The 24,021-nt window shown below is 48.4% G+C and overlaps 1 protein-coding gene across 2 annotated transcripts in view; it reads left to right on the top strand.

The window, feature by feature from the left end:
- The window catches only part of ITGA3 (integrin subunit alpha 3), an 81,785-nt gene extending 59,754 nt beyond the window's left edge, over positions 1 to 22,031 (top strand). The window contains exons 16-26 of one of the 2 annotated variants that reach the window (XR_014504147.1): positions 475 to 543; positions 2,043 to 2,122; positions 3,111 to 3,188; positions 4,272 to 4,374; positions 5,479 to 5,661; positions 6,319 to 6,435; positions 7,626 to 7,739; positions 8,910 to 9,008; positions 10,351 to 10,476; positions 13,204 to 13,365; positions 17,165 to 22,031. Coding sequence is in view for 1 of the 2 variants with exons in the window: in XM_083408376.1 (XP_083264502.1) it covers positions 475 to 543; positions 2,043 to 2,122; positions 3,111 to 3,188; positions 4,272 to 4,374; positions 5,479 to 5,661; positions 6,319 to 6,435; positions 7,626 to 7,739; positions 8,910 to 9,008; positions 10,351 to 10,476; positions 17,165 to 17,326 (1,131 nt within the window). In the remaining variant the exon portion in view is untranslated. The remainder of the gene's footprint in view (positions 1 to 474; positions 544 to 2,042; positions 2,123 to 3,110; positions 3,189 to 4,271; positions 4,375 to 5,478; positions 5,662 to 6,318; positions 6,436 to 7,625; positions 7,740 to 8,909; positions 9,009 to 10,350; positions 10,477 to 13,203; positions 13,366 to 17,164) is intronic. The other variant, XM_083408376.1, reaches the window with a different exon arrangement.
- The last annotated feature ends 1,990 nt before the right edge of the window (positions 22,032 to 24,021 follow it).

The following is a 24,021-nucleotide window of genomic DNA, read 5'->3' as shown; positions in this document are numbered from 1 at the left end:
AGAGCAGGCTAGAACGCATTCAAAGCTCACCGGAAGAACAAACAGGCGGGAAAAAGACAGCCTCTCAGAGAATGGGGAAGAGGCGAGTGCTGACCCACTGAGTCCGAGGTCTTGCCGAATGGGAGGGCTGCAAGATAGGAAGCAAAACAAAAGATATATGAAGCAAAGGTTCAGTTGTTTCTGGTCACGCCGGAAGCAGTCTTCAGAAGGGTCATCTTGATTGATGATGGCGGAGGCCTTGTTAAAGCCATCCAGGGCTATCTGTTTGCTTTGACAATAAAGCATCCTTTTTAGTTAACTACACTCACTGTGTTCTCAAGCCGGGAACTGGACTCCTGACAATGGGGCTGGTGGAAGTTGCCCCTGTCTGAGCGCAACATTTGCTGCACCACATTGAGTCTGCTTTTGTACAGAAGTGTCGAAATGCTGATGAAATAAGGCAATATTCAGCAAGGTGGCCTTTTCTTTCTTCAGAGCGGCGCCTGCAGGTTCGAGGAGACGGTGATATGTGAGCTGGGAAACCCTTTCAAAATGGACCAGCGGGTGAGTCGTTTTGGGTCCAGGTGCTCCAGAAAGGCAAGGCTTCCAAAGTGGGAGACCCAAACTGTGACATCTCATCCAGCACAAAAGATGTGTTCAGGCCTTGGCCCCCTTGGGACTTGGAAATAACAAAACACTGGAACCTTTGACCTGCTCCCAGCCTGCATTCACATTTAAAGCGCTCTCTCGCACACACAGAGAATCCCAGGAACTGTGGTTTGCTAAGGGGGCTGGGGAATCATAGTTCCGTGAGGGGTAAACTACGTTTCTTAGAATCCTTTGAGTGGGAAGCCCTGTGCTCTAAATGGGTGTTCAATGTTTTCTCAATGTATGGTGTGGGTGTTCATATTTTCTGGGGTAAACTACAATTTCCAGGCGGGGGGGGGGGTGTCTTTTAAATATATCGTGTGTACGCAGCCCCAGTGTGCCATTGAGGGAGAGCAGACATACAGTACCAGAGTCAGATCACATGTAATCATTCCTCGGGAATGATCTTCGTAGATGGGGAATATGCAGAAGAAACAATTTTGAGGAGATGTGGAAGGTGTTTGTAGAAAAGTACTGCTAAAATGGAAAGGGCTCAAACCATCGCAAGAGGTGTTGAAATTTTGGGAGGTTGGATACTTACACAATGGAATGGTCTCAGTGGTGGGGTGCACATTTTTATTCTTATTTATTTATGTGGTTGTGTTTTTTTAAAAAGGAATGGTTTTCGTTTGTTCATGCAACATTTTTGCACCTTACCTGTAATGGTTCTAGGGATTGCTTGTGCGTAAGTTGCCTTTACTCATGGCTAGGTTGCATGGTTGAACCCTTTCTAACAGGGCAGCCTCTATTCCGTGGCTGCCTCAGTCGCTGGCAGAATCCGTCAGTGGGCGTTTCTTAAACCGCTTCCAACATAAAAGCTGCTTGACACCCAGTCTCCTCCCCTGTTGCCTGCGCGAAAGCTTTCTGCACAGGGTGGGTGTGGGCAAAGGAGCACTTGTCCCCTCTCCGCTTGTCTCCTGCGAAGAGTCCTGGAGCCACCTCTCCGCTTCCTCTATCTCCTCCCCTTCTCCACTGGTGTTACGCTGATTACCTTCCCCAGCGGATGGGCTATCCCTCCTCCTACTGGGACCCTCTCCACCATCATCCGGGAGCCCCCTCACTGCCTCCCGCTCCGATGGCAGTTCCCTGACATTACCCATCCGATTAAAAAAGCACAATAGTTAAAAACCTATCAAATCATATCAAAGTATCACCCATCAGTGGTAACAGAGTACTATACAACACAATGGGTAAAATAAAAACATTTTCCTTTTATATTTAAAGAGTGCTGCTGAGGGAGATAAATGAAGATCTACTAAGAGGGAGTTCCATATGTAGGGTGTTGCTGCTGCAGTGTTAGGTTTATATCCCCTTATTTGACCAGTAGTTGAAATGCTGGTTCTTCTGATTTGCTTCTGCAACCTGCAGCAAAGCATGCTGGGTAACCAGCTTGTGCACTCTTGCCTCCTTTCCAGGCAGAGCTGACTATCACGTTTGAAGTTACTGGAGTTACGCTAAACACTCAAGATGTCACCGTGCAGGTGGAGCCTTCCACGTGAGTCTTCTCCCCGGGGCTAAATAGTTGTGCTTGGAAATGGGAACATGCATCAGGAAGCCCAGTCAGTACTAGTGTACTTTGGTATAGCAGTTTGAAAGCATGCCAGTGCAAGTAGATAAATAGGTATCACTGTGGCGGGAAGGTAAGCAGCATTTCCACACGCTCTGGTTTCCGTCACAGTGTTCTGCTGTGCCAGAAGCGGTTTAGTCATGCTGGCCACACGACTCGTAATGCTGTCTGTGGACAAACGCCGGCTCCCTTGGCCTGAAAGCGAAATGAGCGCCACAACCCCATAGTTGCCTTTGATTGGACTTAACTATCCAGGGGTCCTTTACCTTTACCTTTTACTTGGATATTGACTGAAGGGCTGCAGGGCCAGTCCACCCATGTGGCAAGGTGAGGCGACCGCCTTGGGCGGCAAAATCCACATGAGCCACAGAAGGAACACGTCACCCACTGTTGCTCCATTGCTGTGGTGGCAGCGATGGCTTTGGTGCACTCCTTGGAGGCTGGATCTGTCACCTCCTTGGAAACCCCCAAAATACAGCAGATAATTGGAGAATAGGAGGTGCTGCCTGTCTTCTCCCAAATGACGGGGGTGTCCTCTGGGGTCTCCTGGGGTTTGCACCCACCTGACATGATTCAGGGTGGGTCCCTTTCCCCGCAACAACCTTTGAGCCCCACTCCAAACATCTGGCAAGGTTGAGTTGATACCCGACTTGTTCCCAATGTAGCTCTTCACTCACTCCTTCTTCCCTGGTGGGTAGGACGCCATTTTGTGGTTTGCCTCAGGTGCCACAAAGTCTTGGGCCAACTCTAGAAGGACTGGCGTGGGTAGGGACTTCTGTGTGGACTCACCCCACATGGCCTGGGGCTTCTCGTGTGACTCTACTGAGGAGGGAAGGGGTGCTGATTTGTTGACTGTTAAGCATCCCATCTGAGAGGCTCCGACTGACCTCTCTGAACAATGTCCTGTCTCTCATAGGATCAGCTATCAAGAAGATCTCGCACCCGTGTCGGCAGTCCTGTTGGTAGACTACACCATTGATGCTTCCTTGAGCATGTGCGTATCCACCGCGATGTTTGACGGGGGTTAAAAAAAGAAGTGATACAATCAAACCGTGGTTGTGGAACGTAATTCGTTCCGGAAGACCGTTCGACTTCCGAAACGTTCGGCAACCGAAAACTGAAAGTGGAAGTCTCAATGCAATAGGGAAACTCAAAATGGAAGCCATGTTGGACGTTCGGTTTCCGAAAATCGTTCAAAAACCGGAGCAGTTACTTCTGGGTTTTCGGCGTTCAGGAGCCAAAACGTTCAATAATGGAGGCATTCGGGAACCAAGGTTTGACTGTATACAAATGCCACTCAAGATGAGATTGTAAAGCGGGATGTGTGTTATGCTGAGACCTTTCCCTCCTCATAACAAACCCACCCACCCACCCACACACATGTTGTGTAGTTCTTCATCTCCCTTGACATCTGATAGGAGGATGTTCCATAGGGAGGATGCCACTACCAAGAAGGCCCTCTGCCACTCTGGGCGGCTCCCAACAGAATATTAAAAACACGATAAAACATCAAACATTAAGAACTTCCCTAAACAGGGCTGCCTTCAGATGTTTTCTAAAAGTTTATTTCCTTGACATCTGAAGGGGGGTGTTCCACAGGGCGGGTGCCACTACCGAGAAGGCCCTCTACCTGGTTCCCTGCAGAGAGGGAACTGTCAGAAGGCCCTCAGCGCTGGACCTCAGTGTCTGGGTTGAACGATGGGGGTGGAGACACTCCATCAGGTATACTGGGCTGAGGCCATTTAGGGCTTTAAAGGTCAGAACCAACACTTTGAATTGTGCTCAGAAACATACTGGGCACCTACTCTTGACTCTCCTGGTTCCCCATGTTGTTTTATGAAGTTGCTTGAGTTCCCAGGATTCCACGATTAGCAGATTTGGTAGTCGAGTAGGCCTGACAGCAGTATAAATCTACATTGCAGACATTTCCTAAATGAACTCTAGTAGGTTACACTTCTCATTGACTAAATTAGGAAAGTGTGACCCACTCATCCAAATTGTGAACAGAGCCCGGTTCCTCACTTTGTAAACTTTCCCATCCTTCTCACCTCTCACTGTGTTCCTCTCTCCGTGGCAGAGTCAACCGTTGGCTCCAGACGCATTTCAGTGGGACAGTCATGGGTGAGTCAGCCATGAAGCATGAGGAAGACGTAGGCAGTCCCATCGAATTTGACTTCCAGGTAAGGATCTTCCTTGAGGGGTGTGGCTAATACTCTCAAAAATTGAAGCACAGGGTCATAAAGTTGGAAGGGACCACAAGGAACATCTAGTCCTCGAATCTCGTCTTCTACCAACTGAGGTATCCCAGAATTGCTTCTGAGTCTCTTCATGGTTAAAACCCACATGGGCTTGTTTACTTGAGCTGGATTCCATACAGGGCCATTGATCCCTTGTCAAGAAAGCAACTAAGACACAATCCAGGATTGAATCCATCCCAATGCGATTTGTTAATTTGCAGAGTTGAGAGTACAAGCACAAGACAGAGGATTCCCAAAGGGCATGTGTGTCGGCTTATTTCTCCCGGTGCAAAACGTTAAGCCAAATATTTGAAAAGATCTCTTTCCCTTCCTATTTGTGCCCGAAACAGAAGGGTAAACTGCTTGGTTGAAATGGATTCTTGACATTTCCCCCCAAATCTGGTTCTTCCAAGATACTTTGAGGTAGGGTAATAGATCAGTGGTTGAGAATCAGTCCTGCATGCAGGTTCTGTGAACCGCCCTGCGACCTACTGTATATAGGGCGGTATATAAATTTAATAAATAGTAATAAAATAATAATAATCTCCAGGTAGGGATAGGATAGACCACAATCAGAAAACCTGGAGAATGGTTGCCAGTCAGCTTGGACTGAACTGGATCCACCAACTCAGTATAAGGCAGATTCCTATGTGCTCTTATACCTTGAACTTGTTTTTTGAAACTGCTGTATTGGCACTGATTAATTACACCTTGTCTTCCCAAATATGTTTGTCTCTTTTATCTCCTATTTTGGCTGTCAGTTTTGCCATTTCCAGATAGTCCATTCACTTTTGAAGCTTACCTCCTTGGTTGATACTTCTCCTTCTTTCCATTTCTAAGAGTACAGGATTCTGGCTGGTGTTGCCACACAGACACACAATGGAATTGAATAATCTTGACCCCGAGTGTGTTTCATGAACTACTGTCCTGTCCACACGCATTTGCCTAGGGCGACCTCTGCTCCGAGGTGTCCTTCTTTGTACTATTTCTACCACAACCTGAGGTTGAAAAGGGGCTTCATCTTGTCCCCTGGCCTGTGTTTTTCAGGTGACCACGAAAGGCGAGTCTTTAGGATCCTCGGGAACAATCACGCTGGGCTTCGAATGGCCTTATGAGGCCAGCAACGGGAAATGGCTGCTGTACCCAACTCAGATCCTGGTGAAGAGGAGTGGGAACGAGAGTCGGCTCTGCGTACCCCCCGGGGAAGTCATCAACAACCGCAACCTCACAGTGAGTCTGATCTCCAGCGCGAGCCCTTTCTCCCTTTTGCATTCTCTCTCTCTCTTCATTTACTCCTTTTTCTTTGTTCCCTTTTCAATGGGCTACACCTTTCACCTTGGCCTGCCACCATGTACTGTATGTAGCTATTTCTACTAGCTATACCTGAGATGCAGGTGGCAGTGTGGTCTAAACCACTGAGCCTCTTGGGCTTGCTGATTGGAAGGTCGGCGGTTCAAATCCCCACGACGGGGTGAGCTCCCGTTGCTCAGTCCCTGCTCCTGCCAACCTAGCAGTTCTAAAGCACACTAGTGCAAGTAGATAAATAGATACTGCTGTGGCGGGAAGGTAAACGGCATTTCCGTGAGCTCTGGTTTCCGTCACGGTGTTCCGTTGCGCCAGAACCAGTTTAGTCATGCTGGCCACATGACCAGGAAAGCTGTCTGTGGACAAACGCCGGCTCCCTTGGCCTGAAAGCGAGATGAGCGCCGCAATCCCATAGTCACCTTTGACTGGACTTAACCATCCAGGGATCCTTTACCTTTACTAGCTATACCAGTGGTTCTCAAGTGGTGTTGTGTGTCGCACTGGTGCGACAGGAGAGGATAGTCCTCTTGGGAACATGCTTTTTCAGGAAGAGAAAGCTGACCAGTTCTTCTCCTTTCCCAGCTACACGACTGGAGCAGGACCTCAGCACGGAGGAAGCGCGATCTGCAAACATCTCCAAAGCGTGAGCTTCCCGTAACCTTGCCAGCTTCCAAGAAAGCCAAGTCAGAAACGTTACTGGTGAGCATTTTGGCTGTCTTGTGTCATTTCCACTTCTGCTCAGGAGGGCTTTTCAGGAGCAGGTATGTCCCAACCTGGAAACTATGGTTAAACAGCTTCAGAAACAAGCCATATTCTGGAGCCATTAACCATTGTTTCCTCATTTGGGCGATGCAAGAAACCATGGTTAGCTGAAGACTTCCTGGTTTGTTTGCTCAGCCAGCATGAAGAGAGGGGTGAGTCAGCTGCATCCACGAACACAAATCTTTGTCAAGATCAAGTTATGACCATCCAAACCTAGCCAGTGAGTGGTTGGATGGGAGTGGTACATTTTTTCAGGCAGGAAATAGCTTAGTAGTTCAAGGGATCTGGGCATCCTTTTCACCTCTGGACTATTTTCAGATATAATCTTCAATTGGACTAAATCCCCATGTCTTATATGGCAACTGGAATAAAAAGCAAATGTTTCAGATTGTACCTATGTGAAGGCCTCCAAATTAATAACTGGCCATTTATTCCTGCACCATACCTCCAGATCATAGAATCATAGTGTTATGTATTCGGTGGGGTCTGTGTTTGTCTGAGCTTGAGTCTGGACTAAGGATTCTGAGCCCCTCTATTCCGATTCAATACATTATATCCAATCACAGAAAAAATTAGGATTTGAGCCTCTGCCATTGGCCCTTAAACTCTAAGTCATGATTGGCAGCTTGGAAGTTTAGACAGCCAATCACGTTGGGAGTGGGAGTGGCCCAGGCCTTCCGGAATGTATATAAGCAGTTGCTTTGCCCCTGTTGTCCAGTTCTGTTAGTTCAATAAAGGTTCTTGCTATTATCTCTTTGTGTTGCCTTGTGGGAACCCACCTACACTTCACATAGAATTGTAGAGTTGGAAAGGAACACGAGAGTCATCTAATCCAACCCCCTGCAAAGCAGGAATCTTTTCCCCAATGTAGGGCTCACACTCCTGACCCTGAGATTAAGAGTCTCAACCTCTACCAGCTGAGCTGCTGAATTTGGCTTAGGAAGAAAGGTGGGGGGGACCTAAGAGATATGTACAAAAGTGTCCCTGGTGGTGTGGAGATACTTGTAGTTTTCCTGGGCTGTAGCTCAAAGGTAATGTTCCCAGGTCCAATCTCTGCCGTCATCTCCTGGTCGGGCTGGGATTGTCACCTGTCTGAAATATCCACCCCCACCTTCCTTTGTTTCCAGAGCTGTTCCAAAGGAACATGTCGCTGTATCTGGTTCGAGTGCCCCTTGTGGGATGCTGCAGATGTGACAAATGTGATGGTTCGTGCCCGGGTCTGGAACAGCACGTTCATCGAGGTAAACGCTTGTTCTGTCCCCTTGCAAGGATTTTCTCTGGTTAACGAGAGAGGGAATGTTCTTGTCAGGCAACTGCCCCCCACCCCGCCATGGCAGTTGATAAGAGATCAAATGAAAGAACGCCTTACCAGTTAGAATCTTTAATAATCACAGCTAGAGAACAAAGACCTCCTAGAAATGGCGGTGCTCCCAATTAAGGATGACACTCCCCCCATCCCTATTAATCTACGTCACTTCTATGTCTTGTAATCTGTGTTTGTAGCCTCTGCGCTTTCTGTTCTGACACTTTCTGAGCTCTCCGGGAGTTTGGGGGAGGCGGGTGGATTCTGTCCAGAGACTGTGAATCTGTAAACCCTCTCTCTTCCACTGTGTCTTCTCCTAGCTGTTTCCCATCCAGTATTTCCCAGCTTCTGCCTTCTGAACTATGCCCCTCTGCAAACCACTGTTCCAAATCCATACTGTCCTCCTGCTCCTGGGAAGATTCAGGATCAGGATCAGGGGAGGGCAGTGGCGTAGCGTGGGTTGTCAGCACCCGGGGCAAGGCAAGTAATTTGCGCCCCCTAATCCGTGAGCCAGGTAGGGGCAGAGAGCTGCGAGTGCGAGCACGCCCCCCCGATGTTGCGCCCGGTGCGGCCGGCCCCCCCCCGTACCCCCCCACGCTACGCCAGTGGGGGAGGGGGAGACTCCCACCATTCTTCCTCAGTACAGCCCTCCTCAGCATGGTCCCTGACAGTTCTGGAACATTCCAGAACGTCCGATTTGCACAATTTAAAGTGGGTGAAAAGGCACGCTTCTCCCTATTACAACAAACCCACTATGAAAAAACTCACAAACTGAGACTTGTTGTGGCTTGGAAAGTGACTGGGATGAACAAATGATGGGATGGGAAGATTCATAAAAGCAAATCGGGTTGAATGCAGGACGGATGCTGGTCGCCGTATAACTGCCCTGTAAACAAACCAAAACAAATTTCTCAATAAAAGCAGAATGTAATCTAACCTCCAAGTAAGCTGTTTGTCAGCAAATCAGGATGTTCAATGAAAGGGTCTCTCATTCGAAGGCATCTTCCTGTGTTCAGTGGGTGGGAGTACATTGGAAAAAGAGTTTAGGTTGCTGCTTTTTGATATGCTCGCTCTTTCCTATCCAACCCCCCCCCCCATGGAAATGTAGGACTACAACAACTTTGACCGCGTGAAGGTGGATGGGAAAGCCACGCTGTTCCTCAGGACAAACTCCTCCACCATCAACATGAAAAACGACACCGTGTGGGTGAGTGAGACTGGATTTGTTGGGTGAGGAAACTTCAGAAAGTCCCGGGGTCCAACTACCAATCCCAATGGAAGGCCTCCCAGTCGCCATTCCTTTCTCTCTCCCAGTTAAACTCCCATAATTAGCAAACTCCGTCAGTTCTTCTTGAGCAGCAGCTTGGTTAATTCAAATGAAATCGATTTATTTTCAAAGCAAAGCTGCCCTCACATCCCCATCTGTAAACTCAGGCCTAGGCATGGGATGTTTTTCCCAATGTTGATGAATTAATCAACCCAGATGAGAATACGAGGCCTGAGCTGGGAGCATTTGAACCCCACTTTCTACCTCAGGTGTGACCATGTTGATCTCCACACACCAGGTCGATGACGTTTTAGGGGGTGAAACTTAATTTTTGCACATTTCTTCAGTGGGGATGGGAACCTTAAAAACATATTTTTGGGCGTGAGGAATTCAAATCTGCCATTGTTTTTATGACTGGGCAACAATCAGCTTGGTAAATGAACATTTGATGAAGGAGCATGTGAACTGCTCTCAGGAAAACCAAAGAATTTCCCCTTCTGACAATTCAGGTAATGCTAAATAATATCAGTACAGTGGTACCTCGGGTTACATATGCTTCAGGTTACATATGCTTCAGGTTACAGACTCCGCTAACCCAGAAATAGTATCTCGGGTTAAGAACTTTGCTTCAGGATAAGAACAGAAATCGTGCTCCGGCGGCAGCAGCAGGAGGCCCCATTAGCTAAAGTGGTGCTTCAGGTTAAGAACAGTTTCAGGTTAAGAACGGACCTCCGGAACGAATTAAGTACTTAACCTGAGGTACCACTGTACAGTAATAAATAATAGTATCAGTACATCATATAACTGCAAGTACAGTGGTACCTCAGGTTACAGATGCTTCAGGTTACAGCTCTGCTAACCCAGAAATAGTACCTCGGGTTAAGAACTTTGCTTCAGGATGAGAACAGAAATTGTGCTCCAGCGGCGCAGCGGCAGCAGGAGGCCCCATTAGCTAAAGTGGTGCTTCAGGTTAAGAACAGTTTCAGGTTAAGAACGGACCTTCAGAACGAATTAAGTTCTTAACCCGAGGTACCACTGTACTTGGCAATCATTTTTAATGATTTCTGTGCAACGTGACACACATTTTACTTACCAAGCAAAAGAAGTAAATTATACTCATTTAAACCAAAATACTACCTTTCGAATTCCCAAGTCACATTACACCCCTCGTTTGGGGAAGTTGAAAGTTGAAAAATTCAGCGCTGAGTCAGTGTCCCCTCCATTCTGCCCTTCCTCCCTTGAGGCAAACCCACCTCTCCCCTTTTTTTCCCCCTTCCTTCAGTTCTCGGTGACCATCGACTCTGAGCTGATCGAGGAGCAACCAACCGAGATTGAGCTCTGGCTGGTGCTGGTTGCCGTAGCAGCCGGACTTCTGCTTTTGGGCGTCATCGTCTTACTGCTGTGGAAGGTGAGAAGAGGAGGGGTTTTTTTGAAATTGGGGAGCAAGGGGTGACAGGCTCCTTCCTTTCCTCTCTCTTGGCCCCCATATTTGTAGAGAGACGCTCTCAAAACTGCTTCTGCAAAGCCACACAAAAGAGAAGAAAACACGCAGCAACCCACACAATTTTCTGTGGCAAGCTCAAATGCCTTAGCAGTATTTTCGGGGCTGATATAAATATGCTATAGGCGGGCTGGCCTCGCTGGAGAACAAAATGTTCAGGCATTCAGCCAAACAAACAAACTAGCCAAGCCAGTTTGAAATGGACCAGGCAGGAAGTTAACTGCTTCCCTCCCCAGCTTTATCCAGAAGTGATGTAATCTGCTCTGACTTGGGTGCTTGCATTTAGCTTGTGCAGTTAATATTGGAGAACAGCCAAGCAGCTCATTATATCTGTAGGATGCTTGCTATAGCCCTTTTTGTCACCGTAGAGAAACCGGTTGGACTGGGAGGAAACTATATTTAGAACCTGATTAACCAAGGCATCAGCTGAGTATTTGAGGTCCTTTGGTCCTCAGGATAAGATGATAACAGTAGTCATCTGTATTATGGTCGGTCTTCATCAACTCATTGAGAGATAGATAGATAGATAGATAGATAGATAGATAGATAGATAGATAGATAGATGATAGATATAGATAGATGATAGATAGATAGATAGATGATAGATAGATAGATGATAGATAGATGATAGATATAGATAGATGATAGATAGATAGATGATAGATAGATAGATAGATAGATAGATGATAGATAGATGATAGATAGATGATAGATAGATGATAGATAGAAAGAGATAGATGATGATAGATAGATGATTGATAGATAGATAGATAGATAGATAGATAGATAGATGATAGATAGATAGATGATAGATAGATAGATAGATAGATAGATAGATAGATAGATAGATGATAGATAGATAGATAGATATAGATGATAGATAGATAGATAGACAGATGATAGATATGATTTTTAAAAATATAAACATACAACAACAACAAAAGTCAAGATCCGAATACCAAGATTGCTCTGAATATCTTGACTTCTCCCCATCCCCTCCATGGGTCCTAGTGGTATTATTTACAACTGCATATCAATACTATCCAAGTTTAATCCTTCCAAATTATCCATACTTTCGTTAGTTTACAAGTCTGGTTAAAATCCTGCTAATGTTTGAACCTGCTTACAATGGTCTTGTAAACAGATTGTAAACTTTTCCCATTTTAAAAAAAAGTTCTTGTCCTCTTGATTTCTGAGCTTCCCAATTAATTTTGCCATTTCAGCATAGTCTATCAACTTGGTTTGCCATTCTTCTCTGGTCGGGATTGTTTCTTCCTTCCATCTCTGGGCTAATAGGATCCATGCGGCTGTACATAAACAGTTTTTTTTGGTCCTTTGGTATCTCGGTACCTGTAATTCCTAATAAGAAGGCTTCTGGTTTTTTAACAAAAGTTATTTTAAATATTTTTTTCATTTCATTATATATCAATGCCCAGAATTTTTTATTATTATTTTGCATGCCCACCACATATGATAATAGGTACCGTCTTTTTCTTTACATGTCCAGCGGGTATCTGAACTTGTTCTTAAGCAGTTTACTTCGCTGATGCTTGGAGCATGCTGCCTAGTGCCTGTGTGCCTGACCCTTTTCGGAAATCCCTTAGTTGTTGGCATCCGTCTGTCTCAGGAGACAATGGAGTGCACCTCCAGGGGTGAAGTCAAACTGCTGCATTAGCAGTACCAAAGTGACCTTCCTGGGGCGCAAGCCTAAATTGGTCTGTTTTTCCAGAGCAACTCCAACCATTACCTTGTCATTGAGGGAATGTGTGTTTTCAAGCCTCCCTCTGCTTGTATAGGTTCCCAGAAAGGGGGGGGGGAGGATTCATACCTCCTGTTCTTAGAGTACCAAATGCAGATTAAAAATGTGGAGGCAGTCATGGCTTGCAGAGCACTTCCAAAGCTAAGTCTCCACTAGTGCTGCGTTACATTCCAACTCCCATAAATAACTGGCCATATTCAAGTGGGGAGTTTCACTAGCCCAGCTGAAGTGGCAAAAAGCATCTCATTTACTCTAGTGACAACTGAGCACAGGAAAACAACCACCGCCCGAGAGGATGTTTTCCTGCCCCTCCCTATGGCTTAATATCTTTGTGTGCTGCAAATTCAGCATCCAAGATGCTCAAAATATAGAAAGTGAATCCTGGAAGTGCTCTCCAACTGTGGTTGCCTGTATTGGCTGCTGGGGAAAGCTCTCCTCCGGAAGATCACTACAGGCAAGATGGGTCGTGAATATACCTGTACCTTTCTTAAGAGGGTAGCATGGAAGTTGACCTTTGGTTCTGTGCAGGTGAATTCAAGGGCATGCTTGAAGTTTTGACCACCGCGTGTGGCATCCTTACAGCACCAGATTCGCCATTTTCTCAGTGGTGTCTTATCAATTCTGCTTGATATTTTTTGCCTTGGAATTGTAGCCTTGTGGAGGAGCCCACAGCAGCCCCAGATTGTGTGCATTTGGCAACTCCCAAAACTATCACTCCTGGCACCTGGCAATAAAATGAGACCAATCCCGTCTGCATGTTGAAAGTTATATCCTTTGCAACAAAGGGGCTGGAACGCTTGAGCTGGTTGTCTCCCCAACCCATTGCGCATTGTTTCCTTGTTGTGCTTGACCTTTGACCCCCTGCTTCCTCATAGTGCGGCTTCTTCCGGCGGGCAAGCACACGAGCCATGTACGAGGCCAAGGGCCAGAAAGCCATGATGAAGATCCAGCCATCTGAAACTAAGCGGCTGACCGACAGCTACTAGCTCCTGTCTCAGGGGGAGGGGGAACTGCCCACCCCTTTGCCCTGTCTCTTGGTAAATCAAGCTCTTGCAGCAGGTCTACTCCTCTTGTTCGCTGTCTCTGTCAACCTCTCCACTTCTTAATCTTTCCCACAAGACCCTGGCGTTGAGAGCTGTGTCCCAGTCCTGGTTCAGGGAAAGTGGACTTTATACTGTTTGAGTTACCGTCAAACCTCGGTTCTTGAACGGCACCGTTTTTGAACGTTTCGGCTCCTGAACGGTGAAAACCTGGAAGTAAATGCTCCAGTTTTTGAACGTTTTTTGGAACCCGAATGCTGGCATGGCTTCCGCTTGAGTGCAGGAAGCTCTTGCGACCAATCGGAAGCCGTGCCTCGGTTGTCGAACGGGCTTCCTGAACAGATTACCGTATTTTTCGCTCTATAGGATGCACCTGACCATAGGACGCACCTTGTTTTAGAGGGGGAGAACAAGAAAAAAAAATCTCCCCCTCTCTGCTCAGCACCCCTTCAGCGAAGCAGCAGGAGAAACAGAGCCCCTTCCATTTCTCCTCCCGCTTAGCTGAAGGGGCGCTGCGTAGCTCTCCCTCTCTGCTGAAGCCGGGAGAGTCTTGCTCTCCCGGCTTCAGCAAAAGGAACTCGAAGCCTTCGGAGCGCAGCGTGAGTTCCTGCTGTGCTCCAAAGGCTTCAGGTGGCTATCCCTGAAGCCTGGAGAGCGAGAGGGGTTGGTGTGCACCGACCCCTCTCGCTCTCCAAGCTTCAACGAAAGCAACGTGAAGCCTCCGGAGCGTGGAGGGAGCGCTCCCTCTGCGCTTCGGAGGCTTTGCGTTGCTATCATTGAAGCCAAGGAGCCTGCATTCGCTCCATAGGATGCACACACATTTCCGCTTAATTTTTGGAGGGGGGAAAGTGCATCCTATAGAGCAAAAAATACGGTACGTTTGACAACCGAAGTTTGACTGTATATGGGACTAAGCGCTGGCTCATTTAAACGAACGGACAGGACCAACTTAGGTCTGCTCCACTCACAGAGCACAACTAATAACCACAATAATCAGTATTCTTAGCCACTCCCCACCTGGGGGCAAGTGGGGCTGTGCTGCACCTCCTGCCCACCAACACAGGGGGGAGCCCAGTCGGCCGAAGTGGCCTTTGCCAGGTGAATCCCTTGCCCACCTCCCTCCATCCACTCTCACTCACAGTCTGGGGGGTGCACCTAGCAGCCAGGCCAAGCTGGGGCCCTGAGACCCCCGGCAGTTGACAGGGAAGAATCGGGAGCTGGGAACAGCAACCCCCCTGATGTGTCTGGGCAGGATGGGTGTAGGGGTGCCTGGTTTGCGCCCCTTCAAAATTGTGTGCCTGGGGCTACAGACCCCTTGGCCACCCACTACACTATGCCCCTGTATGGGGAGGAATGGTTAAGCACACCCCCCCCCCCGCACCTCTGCTGCTCTGATCAAATTCAGAGGTGCCCCTGCCTCTTTTTAAAGCTTTTTTTTTTTTAAAAAAAAGGAAATCTGATTATGACTCTCCTGTGTGATTGGGCCCTAAGCCTTGGCTTTATTCCAGTGAGCTACTATGGGTGCTCCTGCTTCAGAGCCCTCTTTCAGCGCAGGAGGAAATGCAGGTGTGCAACACGGAGCCTCGCGATTGGGAGGTAGTACAAAGCCCCTGGATTGGCTGTGCCCAGTAGGAAAACCAAGAGCCTACCTTTGTTGTCTATGGGGCAGAGAATTCTGCCTGTTCCTGCCCCGCCTCCAACTCTGACTATCGAAGCCAAGGACCCTGAGATAAGAGTCTGGATTTGCAGGTGGCAGAGAAGCACATCTGGCCTCAGCCCTTGTTCGGACATTTCTCTCAGCATCCAGAGCCAGTGTGGTGTAGTGGTTAAGAGCGGTAGATTTGTAATCTGGGGAACCGGGTTCGCTTCCCCGCTCCTCCACATGCAGCTGCTGGGTGACCTTGGGTCAGTCACACTTCTCTGAAGTCTCTCAGCCCCACTCACCTCACAGAGTGTTTGTTGTGGGGGAGGAAGGGGAAGGAGATTGTTAGCTGCTTTGAGACTTCTGAAGGGGAGTGAAAGGCGGGATATCAAATCCAAATCCAAACTCTTCCAACATCTGAGGTGTCCAGATTTCCAAAACCAGCCCTCTCAACACCAGTTAGCACCAGGCATTCCAGGCCCTCCCTCTCTTCGTTGTCTTCAAGGCATGTTCCTCACACATTGCGCGTAATGCTCTCCCCCAGGTGTCAGGTGTCATGTCTGTTGGCCTCTTTGTTTTACCTGTCCGTCTCACTAACCCAAATGTGTTTCTTTTCCTAGGCTTTAAGAACCACCTATGTTTCAGGTGGCTTCTGAGGTGGCACCTCCTCACTCTGACAAGGGGCTTTCCTCTTTCTCTCTCTTTACTCTCAATCTTCCTTCCGTTCACTGGGCCATTCATTCCAAGTGACTGTTCTGAGGTGGTGCTGAGTCGGCGACACTGGCGGGGGTTGACTTCGATACAGGAGTCAGTCTAGAGAACGCTCTAATACAGGGTTCCCCCAAGCTTGGGTCTATAGCTGTTTTTGGACTACAACTCCCATCATCCCTAGCTAGCAGGGCCAGTGGCCATGGATGATGGGAATTGTAGTCCAGAAACAGCTGGAGACCCAAGTTTGGGAAACCGTGCTCTAATATATACCCAGATTGGCAGCTCACCCTCACATATTTTGAGTTGCTACACGCGCGCGCGCACACACACACACAGTTTTGCTACAGAATCATGGCAGGTGTTAAAGATCAGTGGCCAATCCCAGTGTTAAACCATTTAATCCATTGTGCCTTCGCCACACCACCGCTGAAGGACAACATAAAAAAGAATTAGCAAAATTTTGAGCCAAGTTTCGAGCCAACCAAGTTTCGAACCAATTTTGAACCAACCTCTTGGTTGCCAAGTCGCCATTTTGTTGACTCTCACTCAGAAAACAACATGGCGGGCCACGTCACTGCCACCTTTTCCTCCCCAAGCTGCAAAAACAGTCTTACCTTAGGGCCGTCTATGGCAGACAACTGCTCCCAACACATGAGAGGGGATAATGAGATCATTCTTTTTCTCAATTTCGATTGAAGCTGGTTTAAAGGTAAAAAAGGGTAAAGGACCCCTGGGCGGTTAAGTCCAGTCAAAGGCGACTATAGGGTTGCAGTGATCATGTCGCTTTCAGGCCGAAGGAGCCGGCGTTTGTCCACAGACAGCTTTCCGGGTCATGCGGCCAGTATGACTAAACCGCTTCTGATGCAACAGGACACTGTGACGGAAACCAGAGCGCACGGAAACACTGTTTACCTTCCCACCGCAACGCTACCTATCTACCTGCACTGGTGTGCTTTTGAACTGCTAGGTTGGCAGGAGCTGGGACAGAGGAACGGGAGCTCACCCCGTCGTGGGGATTCGAACCGCCGACCTTCTGATCGGCCAGCCCAAGCGGCTCAGTGGTTCAGACCACAGCGGCACCCGCGTTTGGGGCAGAGGTTTTGTTTGGGGCAGAGGGACACATCAAAATGCAACCTTTCATAAGAACCGACAAAATAGATACAGGTTGTGATGAATACTGTGTGCACACCACTTCCCAAACCACTGGAGGCAGAGTAGATTTTCTCCGTTTTGGAACCGATATGGAGCCTTTTCAGCCTTTCAGCCACCACAGGAAACTGGTCCAATGAACCGGCCTTCTCTGCTACCTCCCCGCTTCCTCTCTCGCCTTCTCTTTTGCCCTGCCTCTACTCTCTATAGCATCCCTTTCCTCAAATTCCCAACTTCGGTTAACATGTCCTCGCACTAATGTGTCTCTTTCCCCCTCCCTCTCTCCCCGCGCAGTGCAACTTTTTCAAGCGGACCCGCTACTACCGAATCATGCCCAAATACCACGCCATCCGGATCCGGCAGGAGGAGCGCTACCAGCCGGCCGGCGGCTTCCTGGCTCCGAGGCACAAGAAGCAGTGGGTCACAAGCTGGCAGGAGACGGGGAGTTACTACTGACGCTTGCCTCCCTTCCCCCCCATCCCCTCCACCCTTGCCGGCTGCTTCACTCCCTTCTGGACTTGGCGTTGAACCAACGACAAAACGGCTATTGAAACCCTAAGTTACGTGACCCAGGTCGGTGTCCACGACCCGAGAGTTTTCTCCGGACGCAGTGATCTTAGGGAGGGGTTGTTCCCTGCTGGGATGAGGGGTGGAGAAGCTTTTTCAGTCTTTGTGGGGCAGCCTGGTGGGGCCCGAGGCAAAAAATGGACCGAGCGACAGGTGCGGTTCTCACCTTTGTGCAACAGGCTGCGTTCCAGCCACGCAAAAGTAGGAGGCCTCCTAACTCTTCATCCTGATTCAAGGACATCTGCCAGCTAGGAAGGGGACTGAGGAGATGAGGGAGGCTGTGTCCTGGTGAAAGTCTCGAGGGGTCTGCATCTGGCACCTGGGCTTCAGTCCCTTTACTCTCACCCCCCTGAAATACAAAGCTCAAAGGGGCAGCTTTTTCACTTAACACCAGTTATTTATTTCCCCACCCACAACCACCACCACCAGGGTCCTGAGGACTGCATTTCTGTGAGGTATGACAATCAGCTTAGCTTCATTCTGGATAGATCGAACCAAGTCAGCTGTGTTGAAGTTGTCTTGGTGACCAAAACACAAAGACATCTCTCTCTCTCTCTCTCTCTCTCTCTCTCTCTCTCTCTCTCTCTCTCTCTCAACTGTGGCTTCTCAGATGCCACTGTTGTTTCACACGACCACTGCTTCTTGCATTTACACTCCGCTTTCCCTCTGGAAGGGACACGGGTGGCACTATGGGTTAAACCACAGAGCCTAGGACTTGCCGATCAGAAGGTCGGCAGTTCGAATCCCCGCGACAGGGTGAGCTCCTGTTGCTCTGTGCCAGCTCCTGCCCACCTAGCAGTTCGAAAGCACGTCAAAGTGCAAGTAGATAAATAGGTACCACTCCAGCGGGAAGGTAAACGCCGTTTCCGTGCGCTGCTCTGGTTCGCCAGAAGCGGCTTAGTCATGCTGGCCACATGACCCGGAAGCTGTACGCCGGCTCCCTCAGCCAATAAAGCGAGATGAGCGCCGCAACCCCAGAGTCGGTCACGACTGGACCTAATGGTCAGGGGTCCCTTTACCTTCCCTCTAGAAGGCAGGGAGCAATTTCCAAATGGCTCTTAGTCTGCCTCCCATCAGAGGTGTACCTAGGGGTTGGTGAAAGCAGCCCCGCCAGGAATGCAGGCCCAGGGTCCCCCTGCAAAAACCACCTATGAGACTAGACTGTGTGACGTATATGTGACGCACTGCCACTGTTGCGGTGAGATCAAACGCAGAAGAAGATCCCCATGCTTCATGCACTGTAGAACAAAGGCTTACAATTATTATTATTATTTTTGCCCTTCCTCCTCGCTTTGCCCTCACTCCAGACGCTTTTGAGTACTTGGGTGGCTAAAACGTAGCAATTTCTAATGTGGCAATTGCTTTAAAGTGATTTCTTTTTCTCTCACGGGGGGAGCAGATACACCGACACAGCTCCTTGTCAAGAGCGCAAGGGGTCCCAGGTACACTTCTTCCTCCTATCCCAGCAGCTTACAAAGTCATGCCAGCTTAGTGGTGAGACTGTCTCATAGAATCGTAGAATTGGGACTCCAGGGGGTCATCTAGTCCAACCCCCTCCAGTGCAGGAATCTTTTGCCCTGAGATTGAGCATCTTGTGCTCTACCTACTGTCCTCTGGGCAGCCAGAAGGTTCCTCTTATGCAAACTTTGGGAACATAGGAAGCTGCCTTGTATTGAGTCAGATCCTCAGTCTATCTAGGTTTGTATTGTCTACACTGACTGGCAGCAGCTGCCCAGAGCTTCAGAGAAGCATCTTTCTCAGCTGCACCTGGAGGTGAGGGCTGAACCAGGCACCTTCTGCAGATACTTGTGCAAAACCTCTTGTGCATGGACAGCCGCGTGTGCCATGGTGTGAGTTAGCTTGGCTAATGCAGATGCGTACAAGCAAGCTTTCATGTACTTTCCCCCGATAGCATTATCTTTGATGTTTACACTTTCTTTCTCCCCCACCTTTGGTTCATTTTTTTTTTATCGCTGACAAACCAGGGATTCCGACATCCTTCCTTTGGGGCCTTGCTAAAGATGACACCCTTCTATCTTAATTCTCTTCCCTCCGACACACACACATGCACCCAGGGCCTTGTTATAGACATTACACTGAACGCAAGCCATGCAAGTGTTTGTGTGAAAGACTGGACACAATTTGTTGATTTGTACAGCTCAGCTGTTGCACGCATAGATCGCAGGGGGGTTGCCAAGTTGAATACAATATTGTGGGCGCCCAGGTAAGCTCCACCCTGCATAATCGATCATATGATGCAGTGCACACACCTCATTTGAATGGGAATGCCAATCAACTTTGCAGGGGCTTCGGCCCCCCATATATTTTATTGTGGGGACCGAAGCCCCCACAGCCCATAGGAATTGGCTCCAATGATAGACTTACAGTACACTTACTGTAACTACGAATGTAAAAATCAGCTACTTACGTACACAGATTGTACACTTGTTGGATGTAATGTGGGAATGACCCTAGACTAAGCATAATTTGGAGAGAAGGTTGAACGGACTTCAGTCCCTGTGCTATGGCTTCAGCTGCCTCCTTCCCCAACCCCATACTGCTATACCGCAAAAACACTGGATGTATTGCCACTGGAGCTCTGACTATGCCAAAAACTACTGATCCTTTTTTTAGTCACTGTGTTGTTTCTTGTATCTCCTCCACGATTCTTTGGAGGGAGAGAAAGTGGTTTTTATTACTTACTGCGGTCCAGCTTCTTAAGGAGCGCAAAGGAGATTTCTGAGCTTGAAATGCAGGGAGTGGGCAGAAATATTATGATTCCTTTCGAAACCTCTTTCTGCTCATTCTGTCGGGAAAGATGTGAAGCCACTTTCTGCACTTTGGGGGATGCCAGGGCAAGCTTTGTGTCTGAGGAGGCCCTGGGCAATGTACTCTTTGGTGGGTTCTCTCCTCGATCTGCGAGCCCCGGTTGGCTTACCTCTGGGGCAGGGATTGTTCTCAAGCCAGCGGACCAGATCCTGGGTTCCCCCACTCCTGCCAACCCACTCAGACAGGTGGGTGAGGCCGCTGACCTGTCAGTCACCAGATATCACCATGGCATCAGGTGACCCGTTTTTCCTTCGTAGCGTGGCTTGTGTTCGAGTCACTCTGCTGAGGAAAACCCAAGCAGGGCTTGACGTCACAGCCGATCAGCTGGTTTCAAGTCACGCTTCCTGCAGGGATCTGCTGTGCTGTGAAGTTCAGGCTTGGTCAGTAGCACCTAGCAAGCGCCGCAGCAAAACTCATCTCAGTGCGCTTAAAGTCAGCACCTGCCAGCTGATCAGCGCTGGCAGCAAACACCCCTTGCTAAGGAGCTACTGGGAGCACACTTCAATGCACCTCTATTATGTCCTCAGGGGTGCGGCTGGTGGGCATAGTTTGGGGGGGGGGGCAAATTGGGACCCAAGCTGGACCTAGTTAGGCCCAGGAAGTTGCCCACTCCTAGTTTACTTCTGGGCAGCCGTGCTACAAGTAATATGGGGAGCTGGGTCTAGCACCAACTTAATTCCTCACAGTGGCTCACAGGAACACAATGCCACGAATATTATGTGAAGTGTAAATGGTAACTAGAGCTGCTTCGAGGGCCTGGGCAGGTTTTTTGTTTAATGAAGAGTTTTCCAGGGGAAGTGTCATTCATGGGCCCTACTGAGGCCCTAGCGGCCCCAGGATACTGGTGGTCTTGGCCAAAACAATTGGCCCTGGAAGGTGTGTTAGTAATAAAGGTGTCTCTGTCTCTCAAAACTGACCAGCTGCAACCAGTTCATGGGGATGGGGCGTTTGTGAGTGCCAAGAATGGGCAGGCTTAAAGCTCCCGTTTCAGACATTACTCAGCGCTTGTGGAGAAAGGATGGGATGGTAGGGACAGCCTGCATTTCAGTGGAATACAGCAAGGCAGAACGAGGCTTGCTCCCTGCTTCTCCCCCACTGCCCAGCCGCCATTTTGAATCTTGAGGAAAAGTTAGCCTCGTATGCTCCATGTTCCGCATCAGAAAGGGGTGGGGTTTGAGGGCAACTGCTTCTGCGATTGGGCAGCACAGCCGCCCGTCTTGCCAAGAAGTAGGTGCCCATGGCAGTTTGGTCCGCGATGCTTTCATTTCAAAACGTCCCTTGCCCGTGTCTGACTCGGAGAACTTACTGAAGCTGGATTTGGGGTTCTTTATAAAAGCATGTTTCCATTTCAGGTTTCGTATCTAAATATCCAAAGTGTTTACCTGTTTGTAAGACACAGTTCCTCACTGTTTTACAAGTGTGTTTGTCACCAAAGGACACTACTGATCTGGGCTGCGAAAAAAGGGGGGAGAAAAATCTGAAAGATCCCCTTCCACACATCACAGTTAAGGAAACTACGGTTGTGTTGAATATCAGAGAATGAGCACACCCCCTCTGCCCACATTCCCCATTTCCCAGCTGTATATTAAATTATTAAGAATGTACTTAACTATAGCTATGTATATATAAATATATATATATTTGTTGCTCACTGGAATTTACCACTGTTTATGGTACTGGAGGTCTGGAATCATTGTGCCTTGGTTGTAAATAAGCTTGAGTGGCTATTTTATTTTATGAATAAAAAAATGACTCTGATTTGTAACTTGCGGCTTCAGGTTTTTGTTTAAATTAATGAATGAGAATCCCTAAGCTCACTTCAGCAGGCTCTGATTTATGTTTGTGGATTCAAAGGAGGGCAAAGTCTGTTGAAAAAGTGTGGCTTTGCCAGCGAGGGCTCGAGATACACAGAAGTATTCCATGAACGCAGGACAACACCCCTGATTTGAGTTGATCGCCTCTAAACAAGGGCTCCCTGTGAGAAGACAATTTGGACAAAGGGCTTAGCCAATCCATATAGCCCAGCCAACGCACCCAGATCAAATAGAACCAGGGTAAACAATCTCAGCTCTCCCTGTACATCTGGGAAATGGTAACGGTCTTTAGCACTTAGGTAAAAAAAGGTAAAGGACCCCTGAACAGTTAAGTCCAGTCAAAGGCAACTATGGGGTCATGGAGCTCATCTTGCTTCCAAGCCGAGGCAGCCGGCATTTGTCCACAGACAACTTTCTGGGTAACGTGGCCAGAGTGACTAAACCACCTCTGGCACAACGGGGCACTATGACAGAAACCAGAGCACACAGAAATGCTGTTTACCTTCCCGACGGAGTACATATTTATCTACCTGCACTGGCGTGCTTTCAAACTGCTAGGTTGGCATGAGCTGGGACAGAGCAACCCCGTCGCGGGGATTTGAACCGCCGACCTTCCGATCGGCAAGCCCAAGAAGCTCAGCAGTTTAGACCACAGCACCACCCATGTCCCTTTAGCACTTAAGCCTGCGTGTCTCTCATTTTAGATACAGTGGTGCCTCGCAAGACAAAAAGAATCCATTTTGTGAGTCTCTTCGTCTAGCGGTTTTTTCGTCTTGCAAAGCAAGCCCATTAGCGGATTAGCGCTATTAGCGGTTTAGCGGCTATTAGCGGCTATTAAAGGTTTAAGGGATTAGCGGATTAGCTGCTAAAAGGCTATTAGCAGCTTAGTGCCTTAGAAAAAGGGGGTGGGGAGCGGAAAAAAACCCCCAGGAATCGCAAGACATTTTCGTCTTGCGAAGCAAGCCCATAGAGAAATTCGTCCTGCGAAGCACCTCCAAAACGGAAAACCCTTTCGTCTAGCGGGTTTTCCGTCTTGTGAGGCATTCGTCTTGTGGGGCACCACTGTATTGGTGTGTAGTATCTAAAAAGCCTGGGGTCAAGAGTTCCATTCCTAAGAAGAGGATTATTCCACATTATACAAAAGAGAGAAGTCCCATGTTTCAGATGTTACAGCTCTTAAGTCAGGTTTTATATGTAATGGCCCAGCTATACAGTGGTACCTCTGGTTGCAAATGGGATCCGTTCCAGAGGCCCGTTCGCAACCTGAAAGGAATGCAACCCACATCTGTGTGGGTCGCGATTTGCTGCTTCTGCGCATGATGTTATTTTGCACATCTGCGCATGCGTGAGCGGCGAAACCCGGATGTAACCCTTTCTGGTACTTCTGGGTCGCCGTGGGATGCAACCCGAAAACACTCCACCTGAAGCAAACGTAACATGAGGTATGACTGTATATGATTAAAGAATGCCAGAGACTGCTGTAGGCCAAAGGTTGTTGAAGTAATGTGGACTTATTCCATGAACAGACGTTAGCACAATTTTTCTCATTCATTGCAGTCTTCCCATACACACAGGGTTTCACAAATAGAATTGTAGAATCTTAGAGTTGGAAGGGACCCTGAGGATCATCTAGTCCAACCCCCTGCAATGCAGGAATATGCAACTGCCCCATATGGGGATTGAACCTGCAATACCTTGGCGTTATCAGCACCATGCTCAAACCAGGCTAGGCTATCCAGGCTGCCTTGTTTACCAGCTGGACATACAAAGGGCCCCATTACCTTTAGTAGTTTAGGGCCTCATCAAACCTAAATCCGGCCCCGAATATAATAAATGTAAGAAGCGATAAAAATGCAATTACAAATCGGACGACTTCTACAACAGCACCTTACAACGACGGCTACAATAACAGGTAGAAAAAGGAAGGGTTAAATGGGCGTG

The sequence above is a fragment of the Podarcis tiliguerta genome, assembly GCF_965153285.1.
Source record: "Podarcis tiliguerta genome assembly, chromosome: 13".
In the NCBI taxonomy this organism is placed as follows: Eukaryota; Metazoa; Chordata; class Lepidosauria; order Squamata; family Lacertidae; genus Podarcis; species Podarcis tiliguerta.
This window is presented reverse-complemented; position numbering and strand designations above follow the sequence as displayed.